Here is a 17,774-nt window from a genome sequence, read left to right as displayed (position 1 = left end):
TGCTTAATTTCCCTTCTAAATTAATCACAACTCTGTTCTATCACCATTGGGCAATTTCAGGGTTGTTTAAGAGCATCATGTGGCTTCCCCCCACCGGGCTAATTGATTTTTCTGAGGCCAACCTACTTGATTAGATGTCATTACTTACAAATATACATTAGAAATCCGGAAAATCTTTAAGAGATTTCATCTTCACGATACCCCTCCTGCACCTGAGGTCCCCGGGCCGTGCCTGGGTCGACCCATGCATTAAGGCATTACTGGGAAATTTACCACCATTAGTAGATAAATATTGATTAATGTTATTTAATTAATTTTAAATAGACCAGCGGTTTTCAACCTGTGCTTCACAAGCAGACTTGATAATTTGATTCTATCTGAATGAAAAGTTATTTGTTGTAATTGATATTAGTAATATCCATACGAGTTCAAATATAAATTATACATTCATACTTAGATTCACCATACCTCATCAACGAAAATGTGGGAAATTATGGTTTTAAATACAGGATATCACTAATTGTAGCAATAATGCAATTTAAGACAAATTTGCTAATTACTGCAAAATTTCTGAAGGGTTGAGGGGAATGAAGGGCTGATACAAATCACAGTGAACAAAAATATATTTGATGAAAAAACATTCAAATGACTAGATGACCATATTTCATTGAGGGAAAATACAGGAAACAGGGATCTTGAATATGGTAAAATACAGGACGTCATCAATTACCATCAAAAACTTTACCATAAGTCTGCAAAATCCCCAATTGTAGCTGTAATCGCTGGAAAAATTGTGTGGGGGAAGGGGGGAGAACCGTTGAACCTGACAAATATGAGATGAATATTTTTGCATTTCAGTTTTATTCATCACATTAATAAAACGTACATTACACAAAACAAAGAAAATCCATCCAAGGGATTTTTGTCTATCCATTCTGGTGGACACAATTATTGATGAATTAATTTTCAAACATGAAAAGTAATTACAATAATAATAAACTAATAATCATTTAAAAAGAATAACAAGCAAAAACGAAAAATAATAATAAATGCAAGACAAAGAAATTATATCAACGAATATGGCAGAAACATACACACACAGGGTGTTCTGTATGTGCTAATGCAGCCTTTATTTCATCAATCGTCCTTCATAGACTTATAGTTTCAATTTAAAAGCATTCAAAAATTGCCCTGTACCAGTTGTCAGAGTGAAAATACAGTTTGTAACAAAATAAAAAAAATTATAGAAAAAATTGACATGCTTTTAAGACGAATGAAATTTTAATTGGTTCACTGGCCGACGGGTTTCAGCTCTACAATGGAGAGCTGTCATCAGGACCTCAGGGTCAGAAATCACACAAGTGAGTTGTTGAAGGGGTGATGTTTATGTTTGGTCGTTCGGAGAGTACACCTTTGTATTTGCTGAGGCCGAGTTGGTCTTTGGATGCGAATTGAGGCGCCATCTGTTGCAAACACCACTCAGCCTCAGCAAATACAAAGGTGAATTCTCCAGACGACCAAACAAACATCACCCCTTGAGGTTCTGACGACAGCTCTCCATTGTAGAGCAGAAACACATCGATCAGTGGACCAATTCAAATTTTATTTGTCTTAAAAGTGTCAATTTTTTGTATAAATTAAAACCAGGCAAAGTTCTAATTTTTGTGATAAGAAATTTAATAAAAATCTAAATTTTTATACGATTCCCATGTCCTCTAATTTCCAATTAAAAAGTTGTCTCTTCTGAGATCAACAAAAGTTTCATGTTTCTACTTGCAATATTCGCTGAGATAATCAAATTCAAAAATCTAAGAGAAGTTGGGAAAGGACAGCATAAATTAGGGAAAGGAGCGTTGTGCGTCTGTTAGTTTTTAATAATAAATAATAAAGGAAGCAAATAATTAGTATTGATAAACGTAATTGCTGGGGCTTCCGAGGTGGGCCATACAAATACAAATACAAATACAAATACAAATACAAATACAACGCCACAACAGGCAAATTGCCCAACGAGGTGGCTGACTTAAGAACATCATGGATCCCCGAGCCCCTACCTACTACTGCTACACCACACATGCACCCCCCCCCCCGCGGAACCCCCCAACGAATCGGTACATGCGGGAATGTGCGTGTACGTGTAGTGCAACCTGACGTAAAGTTTGTTCCTGTGTAATGCTTGTTATGTGTAGTGCTGTCATCTGTCCCCAGTTTTACTAACTATGAGTGAAGTGTTATGGTTGAATGATTTACCGTTGTAGGACTGTTGCTCTCTGTGGCGAGACTTTTTAACGGGGAGATCGGCTCGCATTTGCGCCTTGAAGTTGGGCGCAAATCTACTTACAGCCAGGGATTATTGAGCCATGGGTCACAACCTTGACTTGATTCACATGGGCTTCCTAGATGAGTTGTATGAACCCACTTACAGTCTTGTTAGAAATGCAGTTATTGAATCACTGGTTTTACTAATTTTAAAAAATAAATACTTCCATGGTTTGCGAAGCTGATCTTGTTCATTTTGGGTTGCGGCTTAAAATGGTCAAGAACTGCATTTTAAGGATTCCCACATGAACTAAAACATTGGGAACCTCTGCACCAGAAGGTTAATGAGAAAGGGAAAAAATTGATACAATATAATGGTGCCTCCCTATTGGATACTTAAATTCCTAGCAACTGCAGAATTTTATAATTTTCTACTTCGACTGAGCAAAGTCGCTATATAAACATATACATATGTAAAATATTGTTTTGACAGTTTTGAAATTCGAGGCCAGTCTGTGGTTGATTAGGGAGGCACTATTGCACTAAAAAAATCATTTATTATATAGTTTTTTTCTACACAAGGTAGGTAAATCGTAGGTAAATTTCTCATTTCAATAAATGAAAACTTGAAATATAAAATGTTTTCCAGTATAAAGAAAGCTTTATGTACCTACTGTGAATAAATGCTCTGTCAGGTCAGAGTTCAGTAACTGATTCGGCCTCTTCAGTTTTGCAGATGCGTATACAAGTCCTCTCATCAATGGATCAATGCCACCTTCTTCAACGAGTCGAAAAGGTGAAAAGAAAGCTTTGCGTAGCGGTATATTCCCTTGGGGAATAGGTTGGTAAGTTTCATTCAACCTAAGCAGCTCTGGATTGATCAGAGTGTGCCCGAATCTCAAGGCAGCCGTTGCAAATACATTTGATATAGATGGGTTAACAGATGGATCATAGCCTTTGTATGGTCCAACCAGTTCGTCAAACTTCGACCCAAGTATCTTTGGTAACCAGTGAGAATATGTTATGTGCTGCATCACTGCTCCTACTATTTTCCTGGTTTCATGATATATTTTATCACCACTCCACTGGGGATTATACTTGTATAACTCTTCTGCAATTCTGTTGTGCTCTCTCATCCATAGTGTATGCATAGCAAGAAGGCCAAGCTGTTCATTGGCTCTCACATCGCCAGCCAAAAAGCAGTCAATGCTGCTCTCTCTCAAGTCCCGTTTGCAATCTATAGGTTGGCCGTCATTGAAAGGCAGCAAACGTTTCCCTGTGCGCATAGGTATTCCAGATCGCAACAATCCTTCAGGTGATGTCAAGTTTCTGAGATGCCTACCTATTCTATCATTGCTACCATAAACATTTGAGGCATCGATAAATGCTGTCAATTGATTAACTTGTTCTCGTGGTTGGACCTGGTTGAAAAAAACTGATGTCATTCCTGATCCACAGACAGTACTGGAACGCACGAATTCCATACACCGGTGGGTTCTACTGCGATGATCCGAAGGAGGAACTGATATCGGAAAGCAAGGTGGTGTATAGTCACACGATGTTGCACAATTGACACCATCGACATAACTTGCATGGCTGATTGCAGGCATGGAAAAGTCAAGGTCGTGATCAAGAAACTGACCCCATTGCATTAGCATGTGGGAAAACTCTGCATCCTGGGAGACAGAATCTGCTGACACCACTTTCATTGATATCAAACGAGCACTGGGTTTTGGGTGTCCATTGTATAATTGCTCGCTTGACCAACCTGCAAATTGAAAGACATAAAAAGTAATTCCTCATATCAATGAATAAACGGCAAAGATATCATTAATATCAAATGTATTCGAATATAAAGTGGAATTTTCAAGGTTACATGAAAATAAATTAGAATAATTTGCTAAATAAATAATAATAATAATTCTGACAAGAAAAAAAAATTGTCACTGAATTAATTTGCCTTGACTGCGATTGGACAGATGCTCGAATTGGCAGTTTTGAACAAAAATCTCAGATAATGTCAGATTTCTAAGAAAAGTTCTGCTTGAACGTTTCTTTTTCGACATTTTTTGCTACATTGGTTTCTGAAAGATGCTGCCATCTAAAGATTCGGGAGAGGTGTTGAGCCTCTTCCTCCTATAATAATTCATGAATATACACATGCAAGGAAATGTGCATTGCATTATTTCCTTGAACACCATATGCAATATACAAGGGACCAGGACCACAACTATATACTATGTCACCCAGGGCAAACCAGCATTTTGGCTCCCCTTGCCATGTAAAACAAGCAGTTAAATAGTGAATTTGCTGCCCCTTCTGGTGCAGCACTTGGGGCACCAGACCCACATGCTTCCTCCTAGTTGCGGCCCTGCAGGGGACATCTAACAAGCCTAGGCTCCAGTAAAGTTTCTTTGTAGCAGCAGAGCTGACTTTTCATCAAAGTTCTAAATTCGTGATTCCCAACGTGGGCGTTAATTCCTCCGGGGGCGATGGAATGCTCCGGGGGCGGGGGCAGTAGAAGCTACGGCTATAACATGGGATCCTATGAGTTAGATTGCGTTAGGGGGCGATGGGAGAAAAAAAATTTTGAAGAGGGTGATGGGACAAAAAAGGTTGGAAAACTATGTTCTAAATTGAGGATATTTAAATGGTGCGTTGTAGCACACCAAGGTAGATTCATTAGATCTCTGCCTTGCAGAGAGCAGACAAATGCTTATATAATATGAAAAATCCAAGCAATTTACCATCTTTACTTCAAAATATGGAAGACAGATGGCAGCATTAACAAAAACACGAAACAAGCACAACTCTGATACCATGAATATGTTAGAGATACACATACATACAACACATTTCCTGCATGTTCGTTTGAAATTCTGTAGAAGAATATGTACAAGATGTATCTATGGTTAAGTAGTAGCACTAGTAGCCAATTCCTGCCAAATATCTCTATTTTATCCAAATATTGCCTCTCCACAACCAGTAGCATGACCAAATTGCACTACTAACTACTATTGAACAGAGCATGTATTCCTCTGAGCAATTTCGAACAAATTTCCGGAAGTGTGTGTATGTACCTGGCCCTAAGATATTTATGTTGCAAGAGCTAGGCTTGTTTTATGTTATACTGGTGCTGCCATCAGTCTCCTTTATTTTGAAGTGATAACAGCTTGAATTGTCATGTTTTGTATCATGTTGAAGGTGTGTCTGCTCTCTGAGGAGAGACTTTTCGAAATTGGCTCGCGTACAAGCCTCGAAATTAGAAAAATGCAGAAAACCAACCTCAGATGATCACAGTCGTGTTGCCAACTGGGTTCAAACCTGAATCCTCATGACGAGATTCCGGTATGATGACCGCACAGTAGCACCAAATTACGGCAGTGAAACCTTGATCATGTTATGTAATTAGAACAAGCTCATATTTGTAAAACAAAATTTCTGGATAATTGAATATGGATAAATTTGCAGCAGCTCGACAATGACTTTCACAGTTGACAAGACCGATTTCACTTTCATCGTCCTCCTATGAAAACATTTTCAGTAACTACGTCACGAGCCAGACATACAATAATAACATGCCATCCCTGAATTTATCACAAAAGGGAAACGATTTAATTACAAATAAATAGATATGTTATGTATTAAAACAAGGGTCTTCAACACAGTCCATGGGACACTTGTGGCCCACCAAGCTTTCGGGTATAGTTCTCTAACCACGAGATGAGACTTGGCTATGTCATGTCAGAACATTTTATTCTATTCTTCTAGATAAAACGATTGCGCATCGAGAATAGCTAAGCACAGACTGAGCTTTCACGATAAGTTTGTCCGTCTAGAAAAGAATAAAATCGTCCTGCGTGACCTGACGTGCCATAGCCAAGTCTCATTTTGTGGTTGGAGGACTATAACATAACACATTTAGTATAACTTAGTGGCCCACGAGGGTGCCTCCTAAGATGCTACACTCTGTATCAGTTGTTTAAGGAACCCGTATTAAAACAACTTCATCAAATTGCTGGAACAGATAGCTGCTAATTCAAAGGTCCAGTACATCATCTATAGCAGCATTTCTCAACTTATGGTCCATGAAAATGAGACAGATGATCTGCAGACAAACATGTTTGTGAAACCCATTTTTTTTCCAACCAGACTTAAACATATTCACATGAAAAAAAAAAGTTTCAAAACAAGTTATACAACATACCTACAGGCATATTAAAACCATTCTCATAAATTGGAGGCATCAGCCGCACAAATGCAGTGAGAGATGATCCCCACAACTGTTTGTTGAAATTGTTGCATGTTCCGTCCATTGTTCTATATTTGCGATGAAAGCAGATATCAGAGCATGATACAGGTTGTTTGTGAACGAGACAACCTGATAAGTTTGCCATCAGTTCCAGCTGTGTCGGCGATACAATATTTTCATAAGAGAATTCTGAAAATAATAAAAGATCTTTGAATGAGCGCTTACACTCAAAAACTAATCAAATTGTAAGTTTCACATTTGAAGGTTCAATGATAAGGTTCCTCATTACCTGTCACATCAAAATGCGGACGATTTTGTACATGATTCCAAATTATTTCCAAAGCTCTTTGGTATATTTCAGCAGCACGAGCCATTTCTTGAGCTTCTGTTGATGGGAAGCGAAATACCTCCATTAGTTCAGCTGGAGAACGTTTGTGTGGCTCACTGAAAAGTTCATCTAACGTGTGGTTGAGAGCTTTCTCCACCTCTCTCCTCGCCTCATCCAAAGCTGAAATGACGAAGCGGTTGCCAGGATACCTGGGAGACGACCCCACTAAAAAGTGAAGCTAAATTTGAAAATGAAAAAACACCAAGTCTATGTGTATTATCTAAAAAACATACAAAGCTGATTAAATAAAAACTTATCTCCAACAATGCTTCAATCAGTACCGAGCATATATGCTCAACCAGTGACAATCAGGCCAAATGTGTGACTGGTGGCGACAAAAACCTATTATGTTTATCAATTTGAAAAAATGTAAATTTTGTCACTGATGAACCGTAAGTCCATAATAAAGTGATTATTCTATGATTTTACGATTTTTTTATCCTGTTCTCAGGACAAGGAACTGCGATTTCAGATTGAAAACTCATTTTCTGAATACCCCCCCCCCCCCTGCACGTTACACTAAACATCAGCCTGCTTAAAAAAAACCTGCTGAGCTAAATAAAATTTTTTTATTTTGTTTTTACCAAAGTTCCTTTTTTTCCAGATGGGGTCACATTCTCTTTTATTTCACCTGCACAGACCTGTTGCTTCTTTGTGTGCAGAATTTTGATATCTCTGCGGGATCACAAAATAACAAATACACCACAACAGGCAAAATGCCCAACGAGGTGGCTGGGCTGAGAAAAAGATGCCCATAACAAGATGTTATATCAGTGCTACCATATACAATATAGGGAATTTTTTTCTGCGCAGCAAAAAGAAACCCTATGTCATGCCCCCCCCCCCATCCTGGAGCAGGCTCCTCGGCTGAGATCTTTGGCAGGGCCCTTAAGCCAGACTTTTCACGGGCTCCTTTCCATGATGAATTTATAGCATGAAAAACAAAAAAAATGGTGTTAATTGTCCCAAGCCCTGTAACCCTTACCCTTGGGGGGGAGGGGGGGTCATGCTCTATGTACAACTGAAGCATTCTCAGTCATTCTGAGACTCTAAATGTCCATATTTTGTAAACTTATTCCCCATGAAAAAATTATGCCTTTCTCAGTCACTTTTGCCCATAACTAATAAATGGGTAAAAGTTAATTTTTTTTCACCAAAGTATACTTGCTAGAAAATATTGAAAGTAGCTACACTATATAATATTATATTACATGTAGGCTGCTGTCACCTTCGAATGAAAAACACAACTGTTATAATTCTTATGATTGGAATTAGTGACCCGTTTTCGATTGAAGTGCCGCATGAAAAAAAGAAATCTGCTACGATATTAATAAATATTTTTTGAGCAATAATATTAGTTAAATTATCAAGTTTGCCACAGTTGATGTTTATTTGCTGTAAAATAACACAAGCACAACTCGCAAGAAGGTGTTAAAGTTTCGCGGCAAACTCAATTCAGTTTAATATTTTATTGCTTAAAAAATATTTATTAATATCATACCATATTTCTTTTTTCATGCGGCACGTTCAAAAACTGGTCACCAATTCCAATCATAGAATATTAAAAGTTGCATTTTTTGTTTGATAGGTGACAGCAAGAGTTTTAGTTCAATGATGTTTCCTACATGTAACATAATATTTGTTATACAGTGTAGTTATTTTTGATATTTTCTAGAAAGTATATTTTTGCTGATAGAATGTTACTTTTACCCGTTCATTGGGTACGGGAAAAAGTGACTAAGAAAGGCACCATTTTTTTCATGGTGAATAGATCTACTTCAGTCAACCACCACTGTGGTGCTGGTGGGGTTCGATCCCAGGTCCTCGCGATGTGAGTCTGTCACCCTTAACACTCGACCACCACAGTGGCGATAATGGGATCGGGTGCCATGACAAATAGCAGGTGCCACTTACATAAATAAAGTGCCACGAGAGTCCTTCATTTTTCTACCTGGAAATTTGAGCAATAGACAGAGGCCATGGCCCTCCAATAAGGACTTTTCCCGGGGGGGGGGGTCCCTCTTGGGAGGTAGATTTATCATTTTGTGACTTATGGGCTATACACATTTTGATGCCCTTCACCCATTCTGTTCTAGTTTTCTTGACTACTCATTCCTTCAAATTAGCCACCCTGGACCAGTGTGCCAATCCCCTCCCAAGAGCAGCGTTGCAAATATCAATAACAAGAAAGTTTTCTTTTTTGAAAGCTTTACAGGTTCTAGAATTTTTAAGGGTTTCATAGCGTTTGATCATGCGGAACCCCAAAAAAGCTGTGGCGGAACCCCGAAAAAGCTGTGACGGAACCCTAGGGCTCAGTGGAACACCAGTTGGAAACCCATGCTCTAGTAATCGGTTCTAAACCTTTTTTGACCCACGTAGCCCTTTCCAGTATATAATTTTATTGCCTGTAGGCCTATTTTTTATTTATTCATCAAAATTACTGGCTTATTTTTATTATTCAAAAATATTAATTTTTTTTTTTTCTTCAAATTTACTTTTTTTTGTATTTTCCTCGAGCCGCACCAGAGCCCCTGGGAGTTCACCGATGGTGCATTATGAAAATTCAACTCAAGCCAGAAAATTGGTGCTTTCATCTATTTAGCATGTTCAGCTTTTTTTTAAATGTGTTAAACAATTAGTTTACGTCTGGAAGGATTTTGTGCTGTTTTACTACTGAATCCTGAAGATGCCTGTCACTCGTGTTTGAAATGTCGAGTTTAATTACTCATTCATGATGGTATCAAAAGCCAGGTATGTTTTATTGTACTAGCTGAAAATTTTAAAGTGAGAAGCTTAGTGAAGCTATACTATCTCTTCAATATCAGGTATTTAAGAAATAAGAACTGGTAATGATTGTGACTATTATTTAATATTAAGAAGTCATCAATAAATAAGGCAAATACACGAAAAATAGAAAAATCCTAATGTATTTCGACACTAATGGGTGTCATCTTCAGAGGAAAAAATATTTAACCACTTATCTCACGCTGACCAAGCATCCCACTTGGGTTGAATACCAAGTCTTAACTCTCGATTGCTCAGTGGAAAAAAAAGTATGTCTGTTCAGGATTTTTGTATTTTTCGTGTATGTGCCTTATTCATTGGTGACTTCTTAATATTCTTGGGCAAAGTTGATCAACTCTTCCATACTATTACTTAGTTGTACATCCCCTCGTACACATTTCTTAGTGGAATTTCTGACAAATCAGTACACCGGAATGTGTTCTGAGTGTATGTGTAGCCCTAATGTATTTATGTATTTATATTGTCAGAGTTGAGCTTGTGTGGGTTTCTTACTGGTGCAGAAATCTGCCTTTCGTGTTTTTAATTGAAGATGGTAAATGCTTGAATTTTCATGTCATAAGTATCATGTATATTGTAGGTCTACGCCTACTCTCTGCAGAGACACTTTTTCAAATGGGAGACAGGCTCACATTTGCACCTTGAAAACCAACCAGACAGCCAACCACCACTATATCATGAACGCAGTTCAAACCCAGATTCTCAAGATGAGAGTCCAGCATGATGCCCCATGACTGCACAGTGGCAAATAATAGTCTATAAACTACATAGTAAACAGCTGACAGCAGGGCGACAATTAAGATACTTAGTTGGGCAGGACAAGCACATTTTGGCATCATAGTGTAATGTAGAAGAAGAAGCAGTGTTGAAGGGTGAATTTCAGTGCCCCCTCTAGTCCAGAGCCAACACCATCTATCTTATCTGTGCGAAGCTTGTGACGGTCATCTCACCTATGGCCATTGGATATAGCAGGCCGCATGCGCCATCTCTACCATCTTTCCAGGTTCTGGAATTTTTAAAGGTTTCATATGATTTGATCATGCAGAACCCCAAAAAAGCTGTCACGCAACCCTAGGGCTCAGATTTAGAGTACATCCAATGGCTATAGGTTAGATGACCTTCTTCAGTGACATCACAAGCTTTGCGTGGAGGCCTTATGCTATGCCAGAGCCCAGACTTGCCTACTTTTCCCAATAGTTGTGGTGCTGGCTGAGAGTTAGCTCTTAGTGAGTATAATCTGGTCTTATTATATTCAATGAAAATCTGAAAAATATGAACCCTACAGAAAACTTCTCGATGCCAAACTTCAAATTTGTTTACTGCATGTTGAAGACAGGGTGCAATACTCAGGGTCATATTAATCAGTTAAAGGTGACCCACAGAGCACTTTGAGTCCTCTTGAACATAATTAAAAAAAACCATAGACAGGGTGTTCATAATTATAGTTTGAATTTTACAGCCAAATTTTCAGGATAATGGTCCAGTTATTTCACTATATGGTCCCATGATCCATGTAGTGTATATACAAGGGTTTCAATGGAATACTTGCACCAGAACGGGTGCTACATACATCTGAGTAGGTTCAGTGTACTGATGCTGCTCAAACCAATCTGGCACTCATCAGTATACTGACATTAAGCAGATCTATAGTGGCCACATTGGTGGGTGGGTGTATTCCATTGAAATATAGATGGGGGGGGGGGAGAGGGAAAATGCAAAAAAGTGTCACTTTTTCACCTGGTGTTACAAAAATTGAACAATATTTTTTTGCATAAATCTCTTTTCCATGGTCTCATTAAGATATCCCAGAAATTTGGTTGTATTCTGATAAGCAGAGTTTGTGAGAAACTACTCAGAGAGTAATTATAAACATTTTGCACATACAAGGTGCCCACTATCATCGTTGTCCACTGGCCAAATCTTCAACTGTTAGTCTCAGAGAAAACTTTAAATTACAAAAATAAATGTTTCAAAACTTAGTCAGACTAGAAGCCATTGAGCCCCCTCCCCCTTATATCATGTATATCGGGTGACGAAGAAAAAGCTTGGTATGCTGAAAGTGTGTACAACCTTAAGAGGCACAAATGAAAAAAAAAAAAAAGAACTGCAGTCAATACTTACCACCAACCCTTAGCTGAACAGAAACAGACTTTGATCCAACATTGTTAATTGCAACACATTCATAATGACCTTCATCATCATCTCTCAAGTTGAACATGTACAGAACACCATGAGGGCTGATTCGACGACGGTCATCTTCGGTTAGGTATATACCATCCTTCTTCCAGCGAATCGATGGCATGGGCTGTCCTCTTGCACGGCAAGGCAGTTCGACACTTGAACCAATTGGAACGGATTTGTCTTCGGGAGTGGTGGTGAATTGAGGTGACACTAAAATCGATAATCAAGAAGGTATTTCGATTTGATTCTCCATGCAATACAGAATGAGATTATTCTGAAGTATGGTTAATAACAACAGTAACACAAAAAATTTAACATACCATTTTCGATTATCATTAAGAATGCTGAAGAGTTCTTCTCGCCAGCTTCATTGTCTGCATGGCAAACATATATTCCTTCATCAGTTTTCTGAACACCTCTTATACTGAACACAGTACCGTTATGGCGAAGTCTTCCTGAAGATTTTATTGGTTTGCCTGTGTGAAAGAAATTCCATGATTCACAGTTCTGTGTAGAAAATAATTGTACTTTCTAAAATTTGACACTAAAATATTTGTTTAAAAAACTTTTTTAACTGAATTGTAAGGTGAGAAAATATGATTATATAGAGTTTATTATTATCGAGTACATCTAGCCAATGCCAATCATGTCATGCACTTGCCTAAAATTACTATTTTTTCTCAATAAATAACCAGTATTACCATTATTCTGACAATTAGCAGAATTTTTCTGTAACAAACTAATTATTTGAATAAATGCATACCGTCTTTGCTCCAAGTGAGAAGAGGTGGAGGAAACCCTTCGACAATGCAAATCAAATCGACGTTGTTGCCCTCGATGGCTATTTGATCTCTTGGTCGCTCCAAAAATGTTGGAGGAGCTACAACATAATAAAAGCAACAGTTTTAAATATATATTATGTGTGAAAAATAATTTTGTAAATTATTCTTCAATTATACGAGTGAAAAGGAAGAAAAATCACAAGTACTTCGCAAGAGAAGTACACAAAGCTTCAAGTTTTTAATTATAAATTTCTCTCATTATTGAGCTTCTTTTGAATAACATTTTTTCAATTTTGTGCCGATTATTTTGACAGCATTATTTTAATTTAATCACAATTTATACTTGAGATAATCGTACAGGATGCATAGGAAAGTCCCTTTATCTTGGAATAACTCACGAAAATATCCAAATAATGTGTGGACGACAGATATGTTGTTCATATTGGAAGGAGTTGTATAGTTAAATAAAAAAATTTTTTTTTTCACTTGGTCGCCCTGTCCAAAAAAAACTCAATAAGAAAGTTGTTACCTTGTTCCTCCTGATGCCAAAAAAACATGGACTTTTTTTGGCATCAAGTGCAATATTCGCCGAGATATTCAATTTTTAAAATTGATGAAATAAGGGAAGAACAGTACATGAAGCGTAGAATGAGTTTGTTAGTTTATGCAGTTTTTTCTTTTTCAGCGATTTTTGAATTCAAATATCTCAGAGACTATTGCCGTTTAAAAACATGGAATTTTTTTTTTTTGTTGAGCTCGGGAGAAACAGGGCAACAACTTTCTAATTAGGTTTTTTATAACAGGGCGTGACCAAATACAAAATTGATTTTTTTACAAATTTTAATAACTATACAACATTCTTGCAATATGAATGACTTATCTGTGGTCCATACGTGATTTGAATGCTTTTTCTAATAAGAAGTGTGCTTCTAGGATCACCGGTTTGCGAGTTATTCCGGAATAAAGGAACTTTCCTATACAACCTGTATAAATTCCTAACAAGCATGTAATGATTACAGTAGGCAGGAGCAGCTCTAACTAACCTGCAGCATGGGTGGAAACCTCATGTGTCGCCCCTAAAGATGTCTTTGGTGGGAGGCTGAAGGGGCTTTTGCCAAGAAAGACGCTGGAATAAACCTGATTTTTCACCCATCCGAAGCTGCACGCCAATATTGGTAAACAAATATATGTTCAACCAGCAAAATGTACTTGACCATACTTCTTGTTTTGGCAGAAACTGTCCGTTTCTTTTGGGTCAGGAATTACTTTACTGTTAATTAATTGTGTCAGATAACTTTTTCCACATTACAGCTCTTATTGATAAGTCATAATATTTTCCCTTCCTTTTAGTATTGAATTGTTTAATTATTCTAAAGCTTTTTTTAATTGTTAATGCCAAAATACCTACTTCAAGGTTCCCAAGGCAGAAATTAAGGGAGCGAGAGGGGTTTGCTGGTGCTTTAGACCCAGACAAATGAGAAACCAAATTTTTTCTTTGCTTTTATTTGGCCGCTCCCGAAAAATTACTGGGTGGTGCTGACAGAGCTCAAACACGGGATGATTCTCACCATTTTTTTATTTTTTCACACTATAAATTTACTATAGAGAACCCCATGAAAAATCTGATCTTGGGGCCCACCAAAGATCCTTGCCTATTAGGAGGTTCTGCTGTAGGATGTTGGTGCCATGGCAGAACCAAAATGTACACTTGCTCGCCCCATGTGATAGGGTCCATTCTTGTTTCCTGGTATTATCTTGTTTCTGGTATTACGACCCTAGGTCCTCTCTTTCCCCCAAGTTTTCCCAACATTTCCATTGTCGAGGTATGGTTCACAATAGTCACAGTGTGTATTGTTGTGAGAATATTTATTGTTCCAAAATTTAAAAAATTTATGTATCTAAAAAAAGCTTAGGCTCCTGCCCCTTACGACCTGCCGCCCCACTGCACCACACCTCTTGCACAGACCTCCCCCTGACAGCAGGTACCATTGATTATTTTTCAGTTCACAAACAAAAACTGGCTTACCTAAAACTGTTATTTTCACTGCTGTATCTAATTGTGACTCATTGTTTGATGCAATACAGTGATAAACTCCTGAATCGGGGCGCTGTACATTTTTTATAGATAAACTTCCAGTAGGTGACAAATGATAACGGCCTGAAGTAATGATTTTTGAATCATTGTGGGTCCATCTTATTTGTGGAACTGGTCTACCAGACACTGCACACGGTAGATTTATTGTGGAACCGATGGAAACTTTCTGGTCAGATGGTTTATTAGTGAAGGCTATATCTCCTAAAAGAAAAATAATTATAATTGTGTTTAGTTTTAATAAAATTATAATAATGTTTGCTCGCCAAAACATTAAGTATTCATCTTAAAAGCAAACTTTTTTGGAGAAAAATATTGAATTCTTAACTGTGTGCGAGTTTGAACAGCTTTAAAGTTCAGCAAAAGAAATATGAAATGCTGTTTAACCTCTTCTTTCATTACGATAATGCATCTTTGCTGCCCTTGATTTGATCTCCCCAGCAGGATTCTTGGCCATGCACTCATAGATGCCTTCATCTAAGTCCTTTGTCTCTGTTATCATTAGTGTACCATCCTTAAGTATGATATAGCGACCGTCTGCCTCCGGGAGAATCTCGTTACTACCCATAATAAAAGAAATCAGAGAATATTATTTTTCTTTTCAAATTTTTGTGTAAACATTATAGTTATACTTGGAAATAGCTGATGACAAATTAAAATTATTGGATGATATCAACATAAAACTGAAGTGGTTCATTTGAGTTTTTTTCCATCACCACTGAAAGTTAGAAGATTTTTGAAGAACTCTGTTGATCAAGATGAGTATACTAGCATTTTGTTCAAAACTTGCTTTTTTCTAAAGACAAGTTACGAAAAATCATTTAACCCCTTCGTCTACAAGCTGCTGGCAATGAATTTGAATGATCTGTATTAGATGTATAGGCGATAAATGTGGTAGGCTTGTTCCACGTTAAAAAAATGGAAGAAAGGCAAAGAAAGATGGTAAAAAAAGTGTGGAGGAGGAATAGTACAGAGATGATTGTATATGAGAGTATTGGTACAGTGCCTTTCTTTTTCACCCTCACCTACAAACTTGTTTTGCAGTTTTTTCACTTGTTTTTTTTCCTCATTTATGTGCAGTATATAATAGAAGGATAAGTTCTGAGAAAGATACATTATATATATGCATGTGTGTGGGGGAGGGGGTGTGATGATACTGTGGAAAAGGAAGAGGGGAAAAAAAGCTGAGCAGAACCGCCACTATATCATTATCTCAGTTGCTCATTATCTGGTTCAGATGAGAGAAGGGGGGAAATACACACAACATCTCGTTTCATATGGTTTACAAAAAAACCTTCACCACAAGGAAAAAAAGAGGTTGAAGAGACAAATGGATTGAATTTATTCCACTAGCGTTCGGACACAACGTTACGTCCCTGATAGTAAAGGGGTTAAGGAAAAGCAATTACATCTGTAGATTGGATGGTTGAATTTATTATTGTACATAAAAATTAATTTTGGAAAAAGCCCAGGTACCTATTATGCAGCCACACAATGTCTGGTTTTGGATCACCATCTGCTTTGCAATTGAAATATGCTGTACTGCCAGAAGTTACATCCAAATCATTTGGTTCTTCAGTGAGTTTCGGTAGCTCTAAAACAAATGACAATGTTTAAAAAAAGTTCGTTAAGAATAACATGCAAGTCACAATTTTAGTATTCATTGCACACTTAATTTTTTTGGTAGATGTGAATAAAAACCTTGAGCTGAAAACAGCTAATATGATTGATGAATTCAATTTTTTTCGGCTGTAATCAGAATATCTTCAATAAGGGCACATATATTACATTGCATGATGTAGTCGATTTAGTAGAGTTCTAGTTAACCCTCATGGGACCTGCTGAGCTTGCAAGTAATGTTGATGATAGCAAGTTGAGAAACAAACAAACAACACATTCCAGATAAGTTAGTATCTTGCTGGACTCTGTGTATTGTCCATAAAAAAGAGGTTCGTACTGAGCCACTTGAGACAGTGCAGAACCTAATCAGTTGACTACATGGAGATGCTTGACTTTTTTGGACCCTATCAGGTCAAAGCCTGACATGCAACTGAAATAATGCTAATCCACCTTAATAATTGGATTTTGAATGCCACTCGCTTTCCTGTGACCTATTTCACCTTGTTGTACTGGTAGGATTTAATGGTATCAATGTACAGAAATGTGGGAAATATGATCCAGCATGGTCATATCTAGCTGGGTCGTGGTATTCCATTGAAAAATACTGTGAGAATTTTCATGCAATTGTTTTTTCAGTTAAAGTTTTTTTTAAACATTTTGAAATGTGTTTATTTAGCACTTCTGTAATGAAATATGATTGACTTTATGAACTTGACAAAAAAATTGAAAGAAGTTCGATACAAAAGAATCCGAGCTGGAAAAAAGATCAGGTGTGCGACACCCATCTTAGAAGCAGATATCCTGGAACAATACTCAGATTTGGAACATGAAAAACAATCTATGAAGCCTGTGGACCCTGGGTGCTCATTATTAGTGAAGTTTTTTTTAAAATATTTCAAATAAGAAAAAAAAAAGTATCACAAAATGACAGGACAAAATACATGAAAGCGTAAAAAAAAGCAAAGTAGGAAGAAAAAAACCAATTTACTGCATTTGAATTCTTCGATGCCGAGTGCTGTCAATGGTTTCCCTCTTAATCGTTCTGGATATTCGCAGGTGGCAGCAGCTTGAATTGTACCCTTGTTATGCTTCAATAACTTGACCAGCCACACCAACTGACAATCACAGATCAGGGAGTTTGAATCTAGTCTCCTGGAAAAAAAAGTCAAATTCGAAACAAGTTAGTGAAAGAAATAGACACATAAAAAAAAAGTCACCAGAAAATGTATACTTCTTTCAGTGAAGATTCAAATGCATAGGTGAGCATCACTTTACAGTAACATAAACAACACAATTGAGATACTGGTAAAAATCAAAAAAACTATTCAGCCATCCATCAAATTTCACATTAACAGAAATAAAAAGATCAAATTTAAATGTATGGACAAGCTGAAGATT

General features: G+C 37.3%; 1 protein-coding gene across 2 annotated transcripts in view; it reads right to left on the bottom strand.

Moving 5' to 3' along the window:
* Pxn (Peroxidasin) overlaps positions 1-17,774 on the bottom strand; it is a 109,765-nt gene that overhangs the window by 16,572 nt on the left and 75,419 nt on the right. For both annotated transcript variants that reach the window (XM_089251319.1, XM_089251321.1), the window contains 10 exons: positions 17,365-17,528; positions 16,233-16,350; positions 15,144-15,316; positions 14,691-14,960; positions 12,646-12,762; positions 12,203-12,358; positions 11,823-12,092; positions 6,801-7,064; positions 6,467-6,700; positions 2,934-4,027 (listed from right to left, as the gene is read on the bottom strand). In XM_089251319.1, coding sequence (XP_089107445.1) covers positions 2,934-4,027; positions 6,467-6,700; positions 6,801-7,064; positions 11,823-12,092; positions 12,203-12,358; positions 12,646-12,762; positions 14,691-14,960; positions 15,144-15,316; positions 16,233-16,350; positions 17,365-17,528 — 2,860 coding nt within the window. The remainder of the gene's footprint in view (positions 1-2,933; positions 4,028-6,466; positions 6,701-6,800; positions 7,065-11,822; positions 12,093-12,202; positions 12,359-12,645; positions 12,763-14,690; positions 14,961-15,143; positions 15,317-16,232; positions 16,351-17,364; positions 17,529-17,774) is intronic.

Source organism: Pholcus phalangioides, unplaced genomic scaffold (genome assembly GCF_987345545.1).
Source record: "Pholcus phalangioides strain wild (caught in Gottingen) unplaced genomic scaffold, Ppha-v1.0 ptg000024l_1, whole genome shotgun sequence".
NCBI classification, from domain to species: Eukaryota; Metazoa; Arthropoda; class Arachnida; order Araneae; family Pholcidae; genus Pholcus; species Pholcus phalangioides.
The sequence above is the reverse complement of the archived record's forward strand: the minus strand, read 5'-3'. Positions and strand labels throughout refer to the sequence as shown.